This window comes from Falco biarmicus, chromosome 6 (genome assembly GCF_023638135.1).
Source record: "Falco biarmicus isolate bFalBia1 chromosome 6, bFalBia1.pri, whole genome shotgun sequence".
NCBI lineage: Eukaryota > Metazoa > Chordata > Aves > Falconiformes > Falconidae > Falco > Falco biarmicus.
Window position 1 is genome coordinate 36,930,008 of NC_079293.1, and position 22,912 is coordinate 36,952,919.

The window sequence follows — 22,912 nt, forward strand, 5'->3', positions numbered from 1 at the left end:
TTCTATCCAAAAATTAATGTCAAAGTTTTTTAAAACATCAATCAAAACCAGGGAGAATAGAATCTCAGAAATCCGTATTTTGAAATGTAAGACTCCACCAAAACAAAAGGCAAACTTTTTACTGTTTTCCCTAAGGATTCATAGGCAGGAGCTGTAATTAGTCCAGTTAAAACTTAGCGATTAATCCAAACTGCCTTCAAAAGGTCTAGCGCGTTGTGATGTACGTCTGGAAGAAATTGTAACTGCCAAGGGTCAGATTTCACCTTTCTCACCTTCACTGAACTCTTGAGACTAAGCATCAATGCTTTTGAAGAATGTGATTTTAACTGTTATGGTTCAGGGACTGCAGGAACGGGTCCCACATGAAGACAACGTTCAATGAAGTATTTATCTCCTTGGCTTTTAGAATAACCTTTGATGGCACTTGTGGATTTCCCATTCATTAACGGGGATTAGCTCGTTGCGGCTGTGCGATTTAGGATCATTCTAAACATTTTACAGTGCAACGCTAACTACTGGGGGAAAAAAATAAAACCACTGAACAGAAGAACCCTTATGAAGAAGCGTGCCGGTGGGAGCTGGGAACTGCGGCGGGGGCGCCGCTGCCGGGCCGTGGCGTTGGCGGTCCGAGCTCCCGGGGCCTGGTCGGCCCGCCGCCCGCCGCCCACCGCTAACGCCTCCGCGCCCCCAGGGTCCCGCCCCCCGCCCCTCCCCGCCGCACCCCCGGGACTATGCTTCGCAGCCCCCCCGCCGCTCTTTTGTCCGCAGCGTGAGGCCTCGGCAGAGCTCCTTTTGGAGAATGTCAACTCTGGCCCTTAACTGGCCCTTCCAGCGTAATGAGGCATTCTTTATCTCCACAGGGTTCAGTGTGTGGCTGTTACTGTCCTCCGCGGGGGCCTGGAGAGACAAAGGAGCCGGGGGCAGCCGCGGCCCGGCCGCCACACCGGACCCGATCTCCGCCACCGCGGCCGCCCGCGGCCCGCCGCCGCCTGTCCGCTGCGCGCACAGCCCTGCCAACCGCCGCTTTGTTCTTCAGTCGGGAGGCGAAATCTGCCTCCGCAGCCAAACGCGGCGGCTTGGCAGAGCTCACCCGCCCCTCCGAGGGCGACAGCAGCCCCCACGCATGACACCCGCTACGGCTGCCGCGCCGCACCACGTCCCTGCCCGGGGCACTTTGCCCCCCGCCTCAGAGGAAGAGCCGCAGCGGGACGCGGGGGCCCGGCCCCTTCAGGCGGAGGCACCGGACCGTAAGGCCCGCCAGCCCCCGTCTCTCCCGAGAGGGCAGAGCGGGACAGCCCCTGGGGAAGCTGCGCAACCCCACGCAGCGCCACTCGCGGCGCGGCACAATCCGCCCCCTCACGCCGCCCCGGCCACGGCGGCCCAGGCCCCACCCCTGGGTAGCGGGGGTGGGCCCTGCCCCTCGCCCCGCCCCGCCTCGCCCCGTCCGGGCGGGGGCAGCGGGTGCCCTGGCCGCCGGCGGCCGCGCCTGCGCGCTGGGCCGCGGGACACTGCCGAGTTGGCGCGGCGGGGAGGCCGGTGCCGTGCTGCCGGCGCTGCGGCGGCGGCGGGGTGAGTTGCTGTGGGAGAGGCCGGGCCGGGGGAGCGCGTTCCGCCGCGCCGGCGCTCCCTCAGCTCCGTACCGGGCCTTCAACTTTGCCTGCGGCCGTGCCTGGGGCTGTCCTGAGGGGGAGGGCGGCCTGAGCCTCCCCCCGGGCGCCGCGCCGCGCCCCGCCCCGCTCTGCCCCGCCGGCGGCCCGGGGTCCCGTCCCGCGTGGAGCGGGCCGGCAGCGTGAGGCGGACCGCGGGGCAGGGCGCCGGGGGGGGGGCGGGGTTCGTGGCCCCGCCCGGCCCCTCTCCCGGGTACCCCGGGGCGCTTCCCCCCGCCTGGCTCACACGATATTGTCTCATCGTCTCTAAAAATACCTCAGCGGCTGCCCAGCGCGCCGCGGTGCCGCCCGGCGCGGGCCGTGTGTGGCGGCGGGGCCCCGCGGGGGTCGCGGTTTCTCCCAGCGCGCAGCCCTGCTGGCCGGCCGGCGAGACGCCGTGTGCGCTGTGCCTCCTGCCTGAGCCCGTCGGTCATGCTCAGGCCATGAGGTTTGATGCTCATCTCGCTTTTGATGCACGCCCGCCGTTTCTCTGTGGCTGCCTGTTTCTTTGTTGGACGGCACGGTACAGGTTTCGGTCGCGATTTGCGCGCGGTGCAGCGATAGTGCTGTGAAGCGTGCTGAGCTTGAGAAGTTTATACTTTCAGCCAGAGTCAGTGAGGCAGGCTGGCGTGGCGGGGGGGCTGTGCGGGCTGCCTCGCGTGTTGCAGCCCACCAGCGCGAGGAGAGCATCCAAGGTAGTTTTTGTTTTGTTTTTCTTGCGTTCAAGGAATTGGCTGCGTGGGCTCGACAGTTTCGAGCACAAAAATACCGGCTGCAGCTCCCGTGGCTGTGGCTGTGTAGGTGAGAGCTGCTTGCCTGAGGGGGCCGGGGGCAGCGCTGGGGGCGGGAGGGCAGGAGCGGCCGGGCAGGGCCGGGAGCATCCTGCCGCAGTTGCTGGATGTGGCTGTGGTGAGCTGCGGGCAGCTGCGGCTTCTGCCTCTGCTTCACATTTAATTTCCGGAGGTGGAGGTTCGGCTCCGTGTTTATCACGGACGCAAAACCCGTGCACCCAGGCGGTCACCGAGGTACACCGAGGGCTGGCCGGCGGGAGCGGTGGGCTGTGCCGGTCGGGCTGGCTTGCTGGGCTACGGTGCTGGCAGCGCAGTCTGCTGACTGTCTCCTAATAGCTTTTTTGGTCACAATAAACATCAATATGCTGTATAAGCCGATTTCTTCACCTTGATGTATTAACGCAAACATGCTTTCTAAGTTTAATTGCTGTTGTACTTCAGAAGGAACAGCGACTTTCACAGCTGACCAGTTTTGAATAATATTCACGCACGTTTGAGGCCAGCCTAATGTAGCAAAAGAATTAATTTGAAGAGCTGCTTCATTGTCTGTCTCTTTTCAACAGCGCTGATGACAAGTCACAGAGAACCAACAAAAGCAGATGGCTGGAGGTGGCTCTTGTTGCTTTGGGGAGCAATCCATTGAATAGCGAGAGATTAGAAGATAATTGCATTAACAGAAAACACAAAAAATTACTTTGTGCTAAAGCATGTTAAAATGTAATTTTGGACAAGTTTGAAAAACTATTTTTTTAAGCATTTTTAAATATGCTATACTTACTTGATCCTGAAAGTTCACATTTTCCAAGTAGAGGTACAAAGTTCCAAGAACAGCAATCAGATACACGAACAAGGTCATAAGGTACCAGCACAGGCGTGTCTGAGATATATATAATGTCTGGGCAGAACATTTCGGGAGGCGGGGGACGAAGACTGTACTGCATCTTGTGTGACATGTCAAAGGTGTGTTAAGTGTAATGTTTTGACCTAATGCATAATAGCAGCAGTTAATTTGAAGGCTGCCTAAGCTTTAAAACCTGTTACCAACATATTGACTGAATCTTTTTGGTCATTATGGGGATTTTCAGAAAGGTTATATACGTTTCTACAGAGCATGTCTCACAAGGATTTAAATTTCAAGATGCAAGAATACTAATATCAATCTCCTGAGGAACGTGAATTAGTACTGAATAACTGGGGTTTTTTGTTAGTGTTGCAGTGAATGTTGTTTCCCCTGAACCCCTCCATCTTTTGTTAAATTACATGTCAAGACCACTTAAAATTTATTTTAGTCTTGCTGTGCATACCATTTCTTCAGGAGTATGGTGGCTGTCAGTACTTAGGTTGATGCTCTCTAAAAGCCGTACACAGTGTCATGACTTAGTCCCAAACAGGCCAGGAGCAGCGCAACATCTGTGAAACCCGCACCCAGTGGACTTCAGGAATAACTCTTTAAACACAATTGCAACTTAAAAATTCTTTTCTCCTGGGGACTTGTCTCATTTTAGAGTGATTTTATGTTTTTTTAAGGGTGTTTTTGGGGAGTGTCTGGCTTTTTGTGACTTTCTGTAACTTTTCAGAGAGCTCAGAGATGAGCGTAATGAGATCAGTGTGGTATTCTTCATTTCTTCTGACTCAGCAGACTAATCCTGTAGTATATAAAGAACTTGCAAATCCAGGATTTTCTGTCCAGCTAAATGATAGACGAGAAATGTTAATTCACAGTTTCTGGGATGCTGCACCAATATGTTGAAGTAAGGTAGGAAGAGGAACCTGACAAACCTTTTGATAATGCATGCTATTAAGGTGAAGGTCGTTAGAGTGCCTGCAGTGGCAGTGCAGTTTTTCTGCAATAATCTCATAGTGCTGTGACAAAAGTCAGGTGAGTTTACATCGTGCCACTCAGAAAAGGAATGTGATATTTTTTTCCTTGCTTAGCATAAGTATGGAAATTTTCAATTTGCATTGTTATGGTGGAGTTTATTTTGTATATTTATGAAAAACTAATCTTCCTTTAGAACATGTGAAACTGATGCATGGTTCATGTGTCATTAAATTAGAAACAGCAGGCAAACAAAGAACCATCTGGAGACTTGGTGGGGGGGAGGTTGAGGTTTCTGGTCAAATGTACTGTTAACATGGGAAAAACTATAAAGAGCATTTCAGTGACAAAAAGAGGCAAGGTGTGGTGGGCACTTTGTCTGATTGTGGTTTTTTTTGTTGTTTTGACCTTTTTTTTTTAAACCCTCTTCTTTTCATAATTAGGCGAAGCACCAGAATGAAAGACATGGACAATATCAAAACTGTAAAGAAAGAATGGTAGGTGTCAGATCCTCCCTCGTCCTTTTTCCTTTTCCTTTCCTCTTGCTGTTTGTGCTTCCTGTCATGACTTTGCAAACTTTATGTTAACATAAATTTTAAAAATTTGACTTTTTTTCCTGTATTGACCTGCCCCACATACACTGCTTTAAAAAAAGAATTGTTTTGCGAAAAGATTTTACACATACCTGAAATGTTTCCTAGATGCAAGAAGCTGCATAAATACTTTTATTTAAAATAGAAAGGCAGCTTTACAAATTGCTAACTCACTGTGCACCTCTACGTTTGATATGGAGGTATTTGGTTTTCCAGTTATGTTTCCAAGGTAAAGCTTAGTGAATACTTGGATTAATGCTTCAAGTTTCTTATGTTCTATTAGAAAACTGTAATGGGGACAGCATACTTTTGAAATTTCTTCTTTAATGATGAGTTTTTCTTTTGTTTGAAGATGTTAATCTGTAGGGATTCTTAGTGTTGTATAGATGCACTGCAAACAATTCCTTTTTATGCAAATGTATCTAATTAATATTCAAGTAAGCATTGCTGCTCTTGAATTCAATGCAGAGTTTTATGTAAAACTGGGTATTTTTCAAGAGCTGGGATGTTTTGGTTTTTTTCTGAATTGCTTAAAATAGACTTGTCTGAGTCTCCAATAGGAATAACTCCTGCAATGTTTACCAAAAGCTGCATAATCCTCTTACTATGCAAAGAACCTAAACTGAAAGATACTCATTCAGGTTGCATATTTCTGCATTTTGATGGGTGAAAATCTAACAGAAACACCTGTCACATATACAATGTTCTATAAAAAGATGTGGTTGATGCATCTTTTTTAATACTCTGGCAATCTCCACAATGTTGAAGCCTTCTGTTGTATTTCTTCAGTGTGCTCAAGTGGTTTGTCAGTCGTTCTTGAGTTTCTGTAATGTACTTTCAAAGACAGTAATGGTGGTTCTGTGATGGTGCTGGGAATGGGGAGGTTCAAGAAGTGGTGGTAGAGTAAATCCTAGGGCAATTTTATTGTATGTGTTTTCTTATGGCGAAGTTAGTCACCCAAGTCAGTATCATGGAAATGCTTTAAGGAAGGCCTGTCATTGGTGTGCAATTAAAATGTTTGATGGGCTGAACTAGAAGAATGAATTAGCTAATTTGCATTCCTTGTTCTGATACCAAGTTTAGAAGCTCCTGCATAGATGAATTCACCTTTTCTTTTGTTATTCTTTAACTTGTGCTTCTGAAGTCCAATGTAGCAGTTGGAGATTTGTAAGAAGCTTCTAAAAAGGCAAAGCTGGCCTGATGTTTTGTAACAACCAAGTAAGCCGGGTGCAGGGGAGCATGCTCTTTACACCTCTTGGTACTGAACTTCTGGGGTAGCTGCTTGTCTTCTACTGCATTCAAAGGCATCATATTTACTTATGTCTTTATTCTACAGGATGTGTAAATCAGGAACCGATGATCAGATTTTGAATGGTACAGAGCAAAACTGTGACTACTTTGTAGATAACCTTTTTGAAGAAGCTCAGAAGGTTGGTGCTATATGTATGCCCCCAACTACAGTCAAGAGCCAGGTAGGTGGTAAAAAAAAATACTCGTGTTTTGACATAATATCACTCCAGGAGTACTCTGGAAAACAAATGCACGAAGTCTGGCAGTCTTATCCAGTACATCTGTAAGTAAACCATACACAGAATTCAGACAGCAGTGGGAACAGCGTCCCATCTCTTAGTCAGCCAGGCCTGTGCCTCTGTGCTTGTTGTTCTAGGACTTACCCTGGCATTGGCTAATGCACTTCTTCTTGATTAGTAAACCTAAGAAGTTGTTTAAAGAGTTGCAGTCTTTTTATGCAGAGGCATAGCCCAATATTTTTTTCCTGTTTGCTTTCATTTAAATAGTTATAGTAGTAGCAGGCTGTTTAGTATGGGTGTGTTATATCAGTGCTTCTGTCCTTTTCATGTCTTTCTGGTACTCTACAAAGACTCTTAAGGAGCTGGAAAAAAGGCCATGTAGTACAAAGATGTCAAGGAGAAATTTGGAGTGAGCGTTGCTTGAAATTACATTCATGCATCCCCAGCTGAGCCTGGGAGAAAAAGGAGTGTCAGGAGCAATACCTTAAATTGCAGTTCTGAAATACTGTTCTGTGGCAGTACTTGTGTCAATGTCTAAATGGGAAGCTGGTGTGGAATAATTAGTCCATGTTAAACTTGCATACTGGCTTACTGTAGAGGAACCTTCCTGTGATGAGAACTCCTTCTGTATGCATTGGTGTCATGAGACACAAGACTTCTTAAAGGAATCTAATCTTGCTGAGTGCTATATACCTTTTTGACAGATTACCAAACCAAAAGAGAAGGAATTTTATTCAGCAGTTTGCACATGCTGTGTATTTGTGTAGCAGTCATCTTCTAACAAATCAAACTGCAAAAAAGAGGAAAAAAATAATTTTCAAGTACTATCAAGCTTGGTTCAAACAGATTTCCAGCTGAGGTGAATTCTGCATGTGTGTATGCTGCATATACCTCACATGTGGCCAAGTACCTGTTGAGAAAATGTTATTTCAGGGATCAGACCTGGATGATCAAATGTTTCCTTAAATGGTGTGATGCATAAATATGAAAATGCAATCCCAAATATATCTGTGTTAAAGTTGGAGAGATTTCAGTGAACAGTGTGAAGGTTACAACTTGAAGTGGTACATGTTCTCTTGCAGAGTTAATTAATTACTGAGAATTTATTTTTTCATTCCCCTAACACCAAGGTTTTGGATATACCTAGGAATTCCAGGATAACACGAATGTGTGGCTGTCTGAAAGTAAATTTTCTGATGCTTACCACATTTCCTGAGTGAAAGGCTTCTACATGCATTATCTTGATGCCTTTCAGAAAATAGTCCTGAATGATCAGAACAAAGTTTTACCCTAATAAATCCCCAGCTGGACTGTTCCGGTAGTTGATGTTCCAACACCAGGCATGTGTGCTCTCAAATTAGCTTTTGAAGAGTTGCAGCTAGCTGGGATCTTCCAGCTTTTTTTTTTTTTTTTTTCCTTGATGAATTGAAGGAGTGTTTTTGACCTAGGAAAGCAAAATGATTGGGGGAAGGTTTATTTCTAACCCTGATTGACAAAAGATACTTAGAAATGTCACTTATCCTTTGCAGTTGCTCTGCCTGTTGGCACAGGGCCAAAAGAGATTATAGTGAGCCTTCTCTCGGTATTTTTAGTCCATGCAGTGGACGATTTACAATTCTAGGGTACTCTGGGTAGACCAAACTGGTTTTACATCAGTGTTATAATGAAAATTGTTCTTACTTTATAGGTTGATGTAATCATTAAACTTTGGAAAAATGGGTTTACAGTAAATGATGGTGAACTTAGGAGCTACAGCGACGCTGCAAACCAGCAGTTCTTGGACTCCATTAAAAAAGGGTGAGTGAGTTTTGTGTTCTTAATCAGCCTGAGTTAATGTGCTTTGGATAGCACTTAGCTTGTGCTCTAAATATTTTGCGTAGCTGCTTGGCTTTGCTGCACTGCAGTATCCCAGTAGGAGCGTAGGCCACTGCCTGCCTCAGATCCTGCAGTGCTAATGGCTGTTTTAGCGTCAACAGGTTTAATGTAGGTTTCAGTTGCAGTAGTTGTACAGTTGCTGATGAAATAGATAAAAGCGAGTGTTGGTAGGGTGCACAGCAGGTGCAGAATGAAATAAGGAATAAATCAGTGGCTAGTAAGAGCCACTGATCAAATGGTACTTTGACTAATGAACTTGGCGCACAAGTGGTTGAGTATTTCTGGGGTTTTTTGTCTTTGTTTTCTTTTTATTGATGAAAAGCTTTAAATGGGCATAGTTGCTCCATGTAACATCAAGAAATTGATTGGTCTTAAATTTCATTTTTCCTACTACAAACTTGCTATTTCAGTCATTTGTGTGTATATAGCAATCTTACTTTTATCCCGCTGTCAAAAATTAGCATGCTATCCTGGTTTCTTTTTAGTGTTTTGCAGCGTTGCTTTAAAAAAGGAGGTTGCCGGTACAAACCAGTGTAATTTTGAGCCTTTAATTTGTGGTCTGTTTCCTCACCCCAAACAAATGGAGAGGAGAATATAATTTAATAATTATTTTTCAAGTATGTGAAAGTACTAAGCCAATTGCATTTTGTTTTCTTTTCCATACTTCACTAGCCCATCAAAAATGCTAATTTTACACTATATTTCTCCTCTATGGCTGTCACCATGGCTGTTAGTTGTAATAGCAATTAACCACACTGTTTAAAGCCTTTTGCTTTCTTTGTGTGCATGCATCAAAAGTTTGCCACCTCTCTTCCACTGTTTCCTTGTGAAGATGCTAATTACAAGATGGTTCCTGCATAATCGTTGATGGTAGAGAAGCACTTACTACAGCCCCAGTGCCAGCTGAGCCCCACCACCCAAAAATGTAGTATCTGTATCAGAGCTCATAGACAAAGGCATTGTTGTGTTCTGCTTAATGCAAATAAAGAGTTTTCAGTGTGATGTTGCTGCACTAAAGAGTGTAGCTATTAGTGATGATCTAATTTTTAAAAGCTGAGATTTGTGTTTATTTGTAATTAAACACTGTGCATCTAAATTCAGTTCTTTCTCTTTAAAAGCCAATTGTCTTTTTTTTTCTTCTTGTTTAACTGTGTGGGTAAAATAATTGAACCTTTTGCAGCAATGTATGGCAATACTGAACTTCCTACACACCATGTGCTTTGGAGTGGTAACTGCTGAGTAAATTTGAACATTATTCAAAAACTTGCATGATGATGGAGTATTTTTTTATTGTTCATTTTCTAGTTAATTTGCAGATCAGGAACTTGAACTTGTTTGTATGTCATGCACTTAACAATTTTTGGTATATACATGTGATGTTTGTTTTTTTTTAAAGCATCATCTCTGGAAAGATAGACATAGAAGATGTTTTAATCATTATTCTGTATACTGAAGATAGTATAGGAGTTCTTTTTCTGACTTTTTTTTTTTTTCTCAAGGGATCTGCCTTTTGAGCTACGAAAAGCTTTTGATAAAGAGGAGATAGACGTGAAAGTGGAAGATAAAAAGGATAAGGTGTATTTGTTATCAAAAAAGCCAATGTTTCAACCCTTTTCTGGACACGGTTACAGATTAGGAAGGTGAGTTGTCTGACATGATCTGTGGTTGAGTAGCTGAGGAGAACTGTACCTATGGTAAAAGATCTTGTAATTCAGGTTGGAAGTGACCTCTGGAGTGCTCTAATCCAGGTTCCTGCTCCAGGCAGGGTCAGCTGTGGGGACAGATGAGGTTGCCCTCAGGCCTTGAAATCCTGCAGAAGTGGAAGCTGCACGACCTGTTTCAGTGCTTGACTGTCATCATGGGAAAGAAAATTTTCCTTCTATCCAGTCTGAATGCCTTTTATTTTGATTTATGTCCACCATGAAGAGCCTGGCTCGCTCCTTCTGATGACCTCCTGTAGGCCCTGGCAGGCTGCTACTAGGTACCTAGTACCAACACAGTCTCTGCCACAGGCTGAACCAGGTGCCTCTCCTCCAGCCTCTCCTCACAGGGCAAATGATGCAGCCCACAGCCATCTTGGTGGCCCTCCATGGAACATGTTCCAGTTTATTGACATCTTTCTTTTATCTTGGGTACCAAATCTGAATGCAGGATTTAGGTGTGTCTGAGTGCTGCATGGGGGATAACTGGCTCCCACAACCTACTGGCTGTGTTCTCGTTGGTTGTCTTTGTTTTAGGTTTCAATATTAACAGAACTGTTTCTAGCTGAAAGGCTCTCTCTTCTGTGTTTTAAGAGAAAATAATCTCTTTTGAAGCTGTATGTGCAATACTTGGTGTGAGAAGAGGGAGTCTGACAGTCCCGTAAAGGAAACTGAAGAAGAGGTTATTTTGCATTCTCTTAAAATTCCTCTGTATTGAACCGTGTATTTATGGCAGTAAGAACTTTTAGTGTGTTACAATAATCCTCTTTCCTTTACTCTGTGACTCTCGTGTGGTTGGAGGCTGTCAGCCACTAATGCCAGAGCTAAAGCTGGACTTGATTTACAACCAAACAGTATTGTATTTTGGAAGGCTGTTGTAGAGGAGCAGGCCAGGAGTTCATGTATTTGATGCCTGTGACTTTTGCTTACTCCAGTCAAATTACCTGCTTCACGTATCCCTGTTGTGTAAGACTTTTGTATTTGCCTGTTAAAGCAGACCTCAGCCTAGGGAACAGTACATATTCAGTGACTGGAGGCCTTCACAGATGGGACTGCTTGGTGACCTGCTGACTGGGGTTAGTAGACTGTGGTGAAACCTTAGGTGAACTGCTTTGTTTTGATTGTAGCAAGGTGGGTGTTGGTCTCTCTTCCCAATTAACAAATGATAGGACAAGAGGAAATGGCCTCAAGTTGCCCAGGGGAGGTTTAGATGGGCTATTGGGAAACATTCCTTCCCTGAAGGGGTTGTTGAATGAGAGTCACTATCCCTGAAGGTATTTAAAAGACGTGTGAATGAGGCACTTAGGGACTTGGTTTAGAGGTGGACTTGGCAGTGTTAGGGGTAACTGTTGGATTCAATGATCTTAAGAGTCTTTTCCAAACTAAACAATTCTATGATTAAGTGGAAGGGGCTTGCTGTTAATGCCTGTGCTGAGGGAAAGCATGACCTGGGTAGGAATTGATGGGGCAAGGGATGAAGATAATAAGGTACAGAGTAAAAACTGATTGTGGTAAAGGATGAATAGTTCCAGGCTGCCTCAGAGAAGCAAGTACCTGTTTTATCAGTTTCATCCATTGCTGTAGTACAGTCCATTCATTTGCTGCATGCTTGAGTAGATACGGTCAATAGGCAAAATCTTCCCTTGAGAGATGGATGAGCTGCTGCAAGGCTTGCTTTTGCTAGTACTGAAATCCTGAGCAAACAAAGGTCAAGAACTTAACCTTATCTACAAGTAGACCTGTATATAGCGAAAGCAAAAAAGGCCTTTAGCATGCTGGGTTTCTGCTGCTAACTAGTGCTAAATGGTTGTTCAGTTGCTTGTCGTGCTCTGTCATTCCTACAGCAAGTAATGATCTTGCTTCCTAATAGGCAACTTCAGTTCCGGAAACAGCTTTTCTGTGAATTTTGGCTGATTGGTCTTGTACACTGAGACATCCAACAACTTGCTTAGCATTTTTTTTCTTTATGAACTAGATAAAATGCCTTGGTGTTTTTTTCCCCTTACTCTTGCTAGTCTATTCAGTGCTATGCTATCGGAGCCTTTTCTTTAAAAACAAGTAATTATTTTTGCTGATATTGGAAACATGAGCCATAAGTGCTTTTACTCCATAAAGTAGTGCTCACTTCCTGATGTTAATAAATGTCCATTGCATGCATATGCTACTTTTTCAGCAGAAAACTTTGTGGGGAAATAGTAGTGCTTTCTGAGACCTGTAACAAGCTTTAAGCTATAGAACTTTTCCACAGTTGTATTTGTGTGCTTAATCAGAAATGAGAGAGACAAATGAGTGAATAGTTTACTTCAGCTAAACTTCTAGCTTATCAAATAAACATTTTTTTTTAATAATTACAGATTTTCTGTCAGTGTTCCCAGATGGATGAATTAGGTGGCGGATCAACCATTATGAATCAGTCTTGCTGAGTCGCTCATTAAAAAATTTTCTTAGAGAAAAATGTAGGAACTAGAAATGATGTGTTTTTTGATGTAACTCAGATGAGCTTGATCCTTTCCCTTTTTGTTGTACAGGAGAAACAAATGAAACTTATCAGACTTTTCCAATATACCTTATGAACCTATGTAACTAATGGATATATTGTTTGATCTACCACAGTTCAGCTGCATTTAATAGTTTGGGATTATAACAAAATTTGCAACCTCACTTTTCTATTAAGCTTATCAATGCATTTTAAAGACTACCTCAGAAGCATGTTAATTAAACTATTGACTGAAATCCCTTGTAGCAAAGTGGGCTTGCTCTATAACCTCATTAGGGTAAAACATTGTGTGTCAAGCTTCTTAACCATTACTCAGGGTAAGGCGTAATATCGAACTCATGGGGTCTTTTCTTTTCAGAAAATTGACGTGAGGCTCTTAGGCCTCTTCGATCTTTAGTTTACATCTTCTTTTGATAATCTTATAAAAGGAATAAGCCTTTAGAAGGAGTGATAATGCTTTGATCTCAGGATAGTAACAGACATAGATGATTGGTTTGTGGCTTTAGCCAAAGCTCCCACCACTAGATGGCTTTATCTGTCAGTTCTACAAGAGCAAAGTTAAGTACAGAAGTGCTTTACATCTTGGTGAATATAGATCTTTCTCTCACAGCTTCACTTAACACGTTGGCTTCAGTTTCATACATAGTTGCTGTTGAAAGAATCAGCTCCAGTGCCTGCCACAAATTCAAAGATGTGACCATGAGGGAAGCTGGTTTGAGAATGACACCAAAATCTGTATCCATTTGAGATAGTTGTCTGAACTACGGCTGTGAGTGGTGGGCTAAAAGGTAGTTCAGCCCAGGCTCAAACAAGATGCCTGGCAGCTGCACAGTTGGCTGCCTGTCCAGGCGCCGCTGTACTGGAAACAGCCAACTCACACATGAGCTCTTACAGTTTAGTGGCTGAACCTGGAACTGAACGCCACTGATGGAGTAGACAGCAAAAGCTGATCATTGCCAAAGTATGACTTGAACTTTTGCTTTTTTTTCTCTGCTCCCCAGACTGTTTAACATTATCTTGCTGGTGCTCCAGCTTTTTTTCCAGATCTGGAGGGCATTGAGGTCAAGCTGGGTGTGAGAGAAGTAAGCTGGCAGAGGCAGGTGGATGATAGTTAATTCACCTGTATGTGGATTACCAGTATGTTTTACAGATGTGTCTCTTGGAATTTGTTGGTGCCGAGTTCTTGTTCCCCAGCTGACTTCTGTGTAATGCAAAACAGTCAGTTCTGTGCCCCTCATCTGTCTCCAGTTGCAGTGAACATCTCTTATCACTCACTTGGGAATGAGAGTCCTTGATTCTGATTCTTTTTGCAGAGTTTCAATGGAAAAAATAAAAAGTGCCTCTACCGGCTGATAGCCTAGAAGTTGGGGCACTTAACTAACAGAGGGTGATAAAGAGATTTTGAAATACCTCAGACTGAGAAGGGCTTGAGCCCAAGACTCTTAACTTTATTAACCTGAATATATTAAGTCATTAGCCATCTTTGTTTTAGTAATAAATTGTCTGTGACTTTTCTGTTTTATGATTGAACTGACAGGTACAAGAACATAAGGGTGCAAGATGGGGTTTGTCTGCAAAGCAGATGTAGTATTGTTAAGGCTGTTGTTCTATGGCGATTGGTTACCAGCTTCTCTCTCAAGAAACAGTAACTCATAAATTTTCTGTGCAAAGAGAAAGCTTTTTGGCAAACCACCATGAAGTGTTCATGTAGTCAGTGACCACAGCTGAGCTCAGAGAAGAAATGGTAACTCCTTAAATCACTGCTATTGTTTTGCAAGTGAACATCTGGTTATACTCACATGAGATGAGGATGTACCCATTGGATCAGGCCTTATGATGACTTAAACAGTGCATACTGAACAAGCTTAGTATTGAAAGAAGCACTAAGGTCTAGACATTTTTGCAGAATAAAAAATTTTGCCAGTAATTTTTTTTTTTTTTAAGACCACGCACTTGGACTGAAGTCCCTGTATTCTGTCAAGTCATTTTATGGATCTTTGCCCTTATGGTAGGGTCAGCTGTTGAAAGTGCCTTAGAAAAAAACAAAATCCAAGTGCTGTGTGCATCAGCCTGCATTTTCACATGAAGTCAGTTTCTGTGATAGATGATCCTGGGGTCTAAATCAAGGCAACAACATTCAGTTAAATTGAATTACTGTAATCACATTATGGTGAAAATTAAGATTGAGTATGCAAATTCAATACTTAAACCCCTTAAAGTTTCACCTGTGTAATTAGAGTGCAAAAAATGCATGAGGAATCTTTAGACTGTTTCATCTCTTGTGTATTTGTATTTAATCCTCTGATATTTAAGTTCACTTCTGTCTTATAAAAATGTTTAACATGAGTAAACTGGTTCTTTAGCATGTTGAAGTCTTCAAGTGAACGTATTGGCATACAGTTAAAAAAAAAAACCAGGTGACATTTATGTCAGTATTCCTGTATTTGTTAAAAAAATAAGGCATCAGTGCACCCTGATACAGGGCAGAAAGCTCTGGAAGCAGAGGTCTGGAGGGAAGTTCAAGCTTACACATTTGCACAAAAAGCAACCTCTTATGGCTTTTCTTTTCAGTGCTACTCCAAGGATAATCTCTAAAGTAAGAGATGATCATGAAGGACCTGACAACAAAAGACACCTGCCTTTAGTGCCCTTAAATGATACGGAGCCTATCACTAATGTCCAGATCTGGTTAGCTGATGGGGAAAGGATAATTCAAAAGTTTAATGTTTCTCACAGGTAAGATTTATTTTTATCTCTGTCATATGTATTTGCATCTGAACTATTTGTCTCGTGCCTGTACACATGGTAAGTCTCCACGTTCTGTGACTAATCTACCTTCTCAAGTCACTTAATATCGGACTGCTGTTCAGCTGTGTTTAGAAAACCTCCTTTCAAATTTTGAGAAATCTTTCAGCTGACAAGAGAGGAGCATAAGAGGAGTGTGAACTGATGTTAATAGCCAGGACATAACTGAGCATAAATGAAAATCTGAGGAAACTGTAGTAGTTCGTTGTAGGTCAGTGGAAGTTCAGGTGTATGCATTGCTCATTGCTAGAGGAAACAGCTTTTAAGATGACAGGCATCTCACAAAACGACTACATGTGGAGCAAATTTCTTAGTAAAAAGCCTGCTGGTCATTGGACATTGGCAGCACCGCACCTGGGAGCTGGTGGATGTGACTCAGAGGTTTCTCAGGCTCCACCCTAGGTGGGCCAGAGTCAGCACACTAGGCAGGGGAGGTGCATCACCTGCCATGTCAGTGTGGGCAGAATAGAATACATCCCATGTGTTCAATTTTTAGTTAGTAAAACTTCCAGTTCCCAAAGTGGCTTATAAATGGGGTTGATGTCAGAAGGTGTCAGCACTGCAGATATATTTGCAGAAGCTTTGAGAAAGTAGGATTAAATGTTTAAATTGTAGAACTGTTGTTGTTGGAGACGTTTCTCAAATTTGTAATTTGATAAATTACTCCAAACGATATAGTCGTATCATATGAAAAGGATATGTTGCCTGTGCTTCTCTGTGAAGCAATTTAAAGTGATCATAGATTTAATACAACCCAGGCTGCTGTCAGGATAAACTGTGTACATCTCTGACACTGCTGGTCAGCAGAAAAGCTCAGCAGTTGAGGGTTAATGACTGTAACTTTTTCCTTGAACTCGACCTAATTTATTTCTGTTAGTGGCCTGAGGTATGAACTGAAATACTGTTGTGATGTACTGCTGAAGGGTCAATTGCTATTTTAATTATAAATATTTAATTGGAGGGCTTAATATCTTAATTATTCCAGGTTTCACACATTTAAGTATATTTAGAAGCTTGTTGTCTTCGTGGTAAATGGCAGTTTGAATAGCTGCTAAGTGCTTTTGGAGGGGGAAAAAAAAGTTTGAGATAAGCAGAACAACAGCCTTGCCGATGTGATGCTCTTTTTGAAGTGGTTTGCAATGACTATTCAATCATAATATAACCTCTTGCCACAAGACCAGCATGTTTGTGCTGTATACAGTATTTGTATATGATGTAATAAGAAATAGGAGGAAATAATTTTAAAGTACATGCCCTTAAGCATTATAATTGCATGTGTAGCACTCCTTTCAGTAGAGAAGCAGTAACAGTCAATTATTTGTTAATTATGCTGCAGGTTATCTACCTATAGTTTATATATTGCAATGTCTGGGCAAATTGATCACTTTTACCCTTTTGCAGACAGAGCAATGTGTGTGCCACAGTAACTACTACTTTAGATATGACTTGATTACTGATGAAAGATTGAAGTTATAGCACTGGAGCAAAAGTGCAGGTAGTGCTGTAACACTGCAGTATGGGGAATGGAGGAGACATGAGTGTGAAGCAACTAGCAAAGCAGTGCTGTAGGAATAGCACACATAGCTGTGTCTTGAATAGAGTTGTGTCCCTTGTTGAGCAGTTGCAAAGTCATTGCGACCCTGGAGCATTGAGTATAGAGCCTGGGAAGGAACTTGTTCATGTTAAAGTGGTTAGCTGGTGGCTAATTGCCTGAGTTGCTCTTGGGACCCAATGAACTTCGATACAATTCATGTAGACACCTGTAAATGTCAAACCAAAAATTTATTCCTGCTTGAGGTTTTTCAGGCTTTAGGTTTATAAGACCAAGCACTGTCTCCTCATTACGGCCTGTGTGCACAGGAATTAGATGCTGTCTATATCTGTCCTACTAAGTATGGCTAAGGTGTGGAAACGTCATTATCTGTGCTGCTAAACTGTTAGGATGGCTTTCCCCCAAGCCAGCTAGCACTTTCTCAATATCTAGGCTTGGTTCAGGTGTTAGTTCAAGTTGTGGACCGTTTGTAGGAGGCAGTAGACCCCATGGGCTACCCTGTTAAAGGGGCAGAGAAAGGATGAGTTTAATCATTTGCCAGTAGCCAGAGTCTACCAGATGGCCTCGGGATCAGAGAATGGACATTGACAATATGTTTGTTTTGCTGGTATAGATGTATCCTGTCATCTTAATTTTCTTATTAAATTGGTCAATCTTGGTTCTTCCACAGTAAAACCTGTCTTGGTCACTTGTTGCAAGGCTCTTCACACCGTAACAGGCAGCTTGAATCTGTAATGAATTTGCTGCTGCACCTGCTTTGGTAGAAGGGGACTATATTTAGACCCAGTTAGCTCACAAGATACCTAGACAATTTTTGCAAACTCTTTTCTTTATTATTATGGTTCTGCTATATGTACCACACACTGAAGGTATCTTTCATATACGTCTTGGCTACAGAAACCTCAGGTAAGAGCTCCACCAGCTGGTTAAGAAATGGTAGGCTTGTGTAACTACCGTTTGAGCCATAGCAAAGCATTTGAGTGCGCAGAATAAGATATTCATCCTTTTTTCCCTTAGGAATGCTCTTGGAGCATGCAAACCTTGGTCCTTGCCTCCCAAGTGGACGAGGCACTTTAGGATACTGCCCCTTCTGCATTCCTCCATTATTACACCATCGGCTATCACATGAAATGGGTGTCTCATTCTGCTGTGGTGGCTATGTGTGTTGTGCATATGGTCTGTGTTGGGACTGGAGCGCTCTAACGCCATTTTCTTTTTTCTTCTCAGAATAAGCCATGTCAGAGACTTCATAACAAAGTATCAAGGATCAGAAGGAGGTGTTCCCTTCACACTGACGACTTCACTGCCGTTTCGGGAGCTGCAAGATGAGACGCTCACACTAGGGGAAGCAAAGTTGCAAAATGCTGTTGTTGTTCAGAGACTTCAGAAAACAACTGAACCTTTCAGACTCCTAGTGATAAAAGCACCTGACAATGACTATAAAACTGCTGCTACACCTAATGGACAGCTCAAGAATGAGCAAAAAAATGCTATCAAAAGTACAAGATCAAATTAGCTTTTAACTGGCCAAAAACTGCATACACATGGAACTAGACAAAACCAAAAATCTAACCAGCAATATGTGGATGCACTCTCATCCTTACATACTGTGCTCTTAGAGCAAAATATGTGCTATCGTCTGGTATGATAGAAGTATTTTCAACTAAATCTGATGGTCAGATCCTGGTTATATAATGTAGCAGAGATAACTGTACAACAGGTCATCCTTAGAATTTCCCTAAGTAGAAAGCTTCTTAGTTCTTTAATGAGTGTATTTAGGCAGAACAGTTCTCTGAGACTTAATTACTACTGATAGCACCTTTTAAGGGAAAATATTATTTAGTTTTGCACTTTGGACTAAAGTGAAACTGAACTGATTGGTTTCACTTACATTTCAGTGTAAGCTGCTGTAGTTTGCATTCTTCTCACAGTAACTTTTAGGCAACAGATGCTGCAGGGAAGCTCGCATTTGAACTCTAATAACTTGAAAATCTTCAATATCCGTATCTTCAGGTTTTAACTTTTATCACAAGATCTGCAGGGTGGTGTTCTATCAAGTCTTCACATAGTGGTAGGGGCATGTGTGAGAAGATAGAAATGAGGTAGTCTGGTGCATACTGTATGAAGTGCCTCTAAGTAAGCTCTTTGTTACTTGTTATTACCAATGGTTGAAGTGGTTTCTGCCTCTCTTGTGCTGCTACGAGTGTCTTACAGATAGGGTGATGTTAAACTACCTAGCTCATTAGGATAGAGATCCACTTTTAGCCTCGTCACACAAACACTTCAGCTTCTCTGGAGCCTACCATACAGGAATAGGGGCTTAGAGGGACACAGTTGTTTTTGTACTATATATCTGCATCTGTCCTGAACTGGCCAGCTGATTGAGACGCTAACTGCATGTGGCCAAATTTTGAAGGTGTTGAAAATCCTTATTTGAAAACTGAGGTTACCACATCCCCCTCTACCCCATTTCCATCCAGATCTTTTATTTTGCTACTCATGTACTTGAGGCGTAAAATTTGTAGCTGTCTATTCCATGTTTTGCTAGAGGAGACATCAGCATAAAGACTAAATATTTTGTACTGTGTTTGATAAGTAGCATGTGGGTTTGTGAATGGAAGACTTCCTGGGGCCTTCAGTGAGTGCTGACTGTGCTACCTGCACAAGTGGATGATTGCTGGCATTGTACTACTTTTTGCGTGGTTAGATGAAAGATGGATTTGGGATTTCCTGGGTTTGTTCTAAGTAGAAAATGACTTGGAGTGACTTGAATTATATCTAAAAATGATGTTACTTCAAACTAGGGATGCACTTATTTCATTCCCAGGGGTGTAAAACTGTTTTGCTTTAGCATCTCTCCTGGTATGTTTGAGGGCAGTGAAATGAAAGTCAACTGCACAAATACCTATTCAGCAAGGAAATCCATGAAAACTATGCAGTTAACAGTCTTCAGTGCTATTCAGGTGTGCTACTGTCATTTATGTTTATGTAGAAAATTATACAACTAAATTTTTGGTTTTGCACTGTCTCCTCTACTGTTATATGAAAAGCCTGTCAGATCTCTAGTAGTAGGAAGACATGTGCGGACTAATCCACTAGTAAAACTGAAATGTCACCTACAGACACAGACCCAATCCTTGGTTTGCAGAGCTTCCTGAACAGTGAATTTTATTAATTGACGCTTTTGAATTTGTCTTAATGTAAAACTAATTATTAGAAAACCACACATGCTTGATTGTAAGCTCAGTTGTTCTTGTCTAAAATGTGCATGGAACATCAAAGTAGCAGTATACTATTCCTGCATTTGCAGCCTAGAAATTTGAAGAAATAGTGTAAAATAGATGGAAATTGAAGGGGTGTGTGTGTCAAATTGTAAGGTATGTAGATCCATTTTGCTTGTTTTCAAAAGGTCACTGTTTTGGAAAGGAGCTGGATGAGGCTTTGAGCAACCTAGTCTAGTGGGAAGTGTCCCTACCTGTGGCTGGGGGTTTGGAACCAGATAATCTTTACAGTTCCTTCTAACCCAAACCATTCTATGAGTCTGTGCTTTAGTATTTCAATGTTTCATGTCTGCTACCAGTATTTTAAGAGGCTGGACAGCTTGATTCTCTATGGCTATCTATTGTTCTTTATCAGCTGTTTCTCGCTGTAGCTTTGGTGTACCTGAGTGTGTATGTGCAGTTTGAAAGTGTCACATTCTTAACTACAAAATGAGAACAAACCTTTAAAAAGTCAGGAGTGATGCTGACTGCACTAATCCCATGTTAGACTAGAAAGTGCCTTTACAAAAGGCAATAAATTGTGGATTGGATAACTTACTAATTTGGAGAAAATCTTTGGAATGAATACAGGGCTTTCCTAAATCTAGCAGGTTTCGGTCAATTTGTAAAGACTGATTAGCTACCTGTAGTGTCTGAGTGGCTTAATCTCATGCTCAGTGCTGTAGACAGCTGTTGTGCATTGGACAAACAGTAAAACTAGCTTGTCAATGCTTGAGCTTGTGAAACACACAAATACTATCAGTTATTCATTGTTTCTTCACAAGCCTTCACTGGTTTGAGTAAAGCCTGTACATTAACATAGTTTACAGCAAAATTTAAATAGCCTAGAAAAGAACAAACAAAGGAAATGGTTTCTGTGGGTTTTTTCCTTTGTGAAGAAACATGCGAATGCAGGTAACAAAGATTTTACATGTTACGAAGCTGTTGTGTGAAGAGAAAATGAAGAACTTAAATGCTGAATTTTAACATTACATACATACCTTGTTATCTAGCTCGGTATTTTAGAACAAATTATGTATTGGGGCTAAGGGACTGAGCAGTCCACCCCTATTTTGAAGCCCATCTGGCCTCAGCCTTTAAGGATTTCTTGGAGCCTGGAAGCTTCAGAGTTTTCAACAAGGCACATTAAGGCCACAATTCCAGTTTTGTGTTGGTCTGTTTTTAAGGAAAATTTTTGATGCCTTACTCTTTCAGAATTTTGCAAATTTGTGATAATTATTCCTGCAAAATGAGGTTGCACAGGATTTGCATATCAGTACTTGGTAGTTTGCAGTGGCTGTCAAATACTCACCGGGTGACCCTGTCGATTGCAGAGCTCTTTGAATCAGTCGAGCCAGGAAGCCCTGTGCCTATAGATTTGTCATCCTCTTCACAAGACAAGCGGATCACAGAGTCCCCGTGTGTCTGTTGGTTTGTTGAAAACCTCTTCTCCCAGGCTGTTTCACTGCTGAAAGAGTTCATACTTCAAAATGTAATTTTTAATTGATTTTTTTTCCTCTCTGATGCAGGCAGAGCATGTTTGCGAGGTCGGTGTCCTGTGGGCAGAGCGGGGTGGTGAACTTGTACTGCCCCAGTAACGGCGTGAGCCCCAGGGCCTGCGGGCAGCAGCCCTTCCCGGGTCAGGTGCGGTTTCTGGGTGATCTCACGTCCAGTTGACGCATGGCTGCCGTGGCTATAAATTCATACACATCCGAAAACCCTACAAAAGGATAGAGCTGGTGGTTTTAGACTTCAGGTGGAAACAGCCCCAGAAACCGCCCGACGGCTGGGCACCTCGCGGCGGGAGCGGCGGCCGCCAGCGCCTCTGAGGGGAGCGGCGGGGCGGGCGCTCGGGCGGGTTAGCGAGCAGCAGAGCCCGGCATTTACCTCACGGAACGCGGCGGCCGGGGCGGTGCTGCTGCTCCCGCCGCCGGCCGCTGCCCCACTCCTCGCCCACGGTGGAGGTGGCACGGAGGGCGAGGGGGCGGTCTTGCCGCCCGCAGTGGGCTCGGCGATGCCGGCCTCGGGGGCTCCTCTGGCGGGGAATACCCCCTCCCGGGCCCGGAGGGCAGCGAGCAGCGCCTTTGCCCTCCCAGGGCGCTGCGTGAGCCGGGGGGAGGACGCCTCCCGCCCTGCCGCTCCTTCCCTCCGCCTCCCCGCCCCGGGCACGCAGGTGTCGGACGGGGGTGGGCTGGCCGCTTTGTCATGGCGGGGGCTGCAAAGGACACCCCGGAGCGCCCGGCGGAGCAGCAGGTAAGGGGCTGGGGAGGGGGAAAAGCGGCCGTCGACGGGCTCTCGGAGGCTCTCGGCCACAGCCCTGGGGCGAGAGCGGGGCTGGGGTCCCGTGCGTGCGGGGCGGTCCCGGCCGGCCTCCGTTGCCGGGGGGTCTCGGGGAAGGCGGCTGGGGGCAGCCTGCACCTGGCGCTGCAGCGTTGTGCGCGGGGCAGCCGATTTCAGCGAGGTACCTGATAGAGCTGCCACCTGCTTACCGCCCACCCGCTCCTCTCTCCCCGAGAAGCTCAGCGCGACTGGAGTTTTCCCTCGAACGCGCTATATCCCTGTCCGCTCCGGTGGCCGGGAAAGCTCGTTCGTTTTCCTCTTTCTCTTCCCGTCGGGGCGGAGGGGTGCGGGCGGCGGGAGGCGTTCGCTCTCCTCAGCTCCTGACTTCCAGATGAGTGTCGCGAATGAGAGAGAATCTAAATGCTTCCCCTGCAGGGTCGGTGCTTTCCCAACGTATTCCTCCTGCTGCCGGTAATGCAAGCTGAGGGGCTCTGTGCCTTCTCTAGGTGTCTGCACCCAAACCCGGTCCCTCTTGCTTCCTTCTCTCAGGTGGGCTGATGTTGTG

The 22,912-nt window shown here is 44.0% G+C and overlaps 2 protein-coding genes and 1 long non-coding RNA gene across 10 annotated transcripts in view; 2 read left to right on the forward strand and 1 right to left on the reverse strand.

Moving 5' to 3' along the window:
• Nucleotides 1-1,421: 1,421 nt before the first annotated feature.
• Nucleotides 1,422-19,394, forward strand: UBXN2A (UBX domain protein 2A). 6 transcript variants are annotated; one of them, XM_056342466.1, is made up of 7 exons: nucleotides 1,424-1,569; nucleotides 4,700-4,753; nucleotides 6,186-6,321; nucleotides 8,066-8,175; nucleotides 9,753-9,893; nucleotides 15,022-15,186; nucleotides 18,035-19,394. In XM_056342466.1, exons 2-7 carry the CDS (start codon nucleotides 4,713-4,715, stop codon nucleotides 18,321-18,323), a joined length of 882 nt encoding a protein of 293 aa, XP_056198441.1. In that variant the 5' UTR covers nucleotides 1,424-1,569; nucleotides 4,700-4,712; the 3' UTR covers nucleotides 18,324-19,394. The 6 variants fall into 6 exon arrangements, with proteins under 6 accessions (XP_056198442.1, XP_056198441.1, XP_056198444.1 ...); XM_056342469.1 differs by lacking the exon at nucleotides 1,424-1,569 and adding an exon at nucleotides 1,727-2,094; XM_056342470.1 differs by lacking the exon at nucleotides 1,424-1,569 and adding an exon at nucleotides 2,101-2,447.
• LOC130150995 (uncharacterized) lies at nucleotides 18,067-22,884 on the reverse strand. 2 transcript variants are annotated; one of them, XR_008822456.1, is made up of 3 exons: nucleotides 22,557-22,884; nucleotides 21,380-21,787; nucleotides 18,067-18,146 (listed from the first exon to the last, which is right to left on the reverse strand). It is a non-coding gene; the product is annotated as an uncharacterized LOC130150995 (long non-coding RNA). The 2 variants fall into 2 exon arrangements; XR_008822455.1 differs by having other exon boundaries at nucleotides 22,533-22,884.
• MFSD2B (MFSD2 lysolipid transporter B, sphingolipid) overlaps nucleotides 21,782-22,912 on the forward strand; it is a 38,262-nt gene continuing 37,131 nt past the window's right edge. For both annotated transcript variants that reach the window (XM_056342472.1, XM_056342473.1), the window contains exon 1: nucleotides 21,782-22,320. In XM_056342472.1, coding sequence (XP_056198447.1) covers nucleotides 22,273-22,320 — 48 coding nt within the window. In that variant the 5' untranslated portion in view covers nucleotides 21,782-22,272. The remainder of the gene's footprint in view (nucleotides 22,321-22,912) is intronic.

Coding starts and splice junctions, on each gene's coding strand:
- UBXN2A (XM_056342468.1), top strand. CDS start 4,168: ATGCTGCACCAATATGTTGAAGTAAG. Junction 4,194..4,699: donor CACCAATATGTTGAAGTAAG/GTAGGAAGAGGA, acceptor TTTCATAATTAG/GCGAAGCACCAGAATGAAAG. Junction 4,754..6,185: donor AAAACTGTAAAGAAAGAATG/GTAGGTGTCAGA, acceptor TTTATTCTACAG/GATGTGTAAATCAGGAACCG.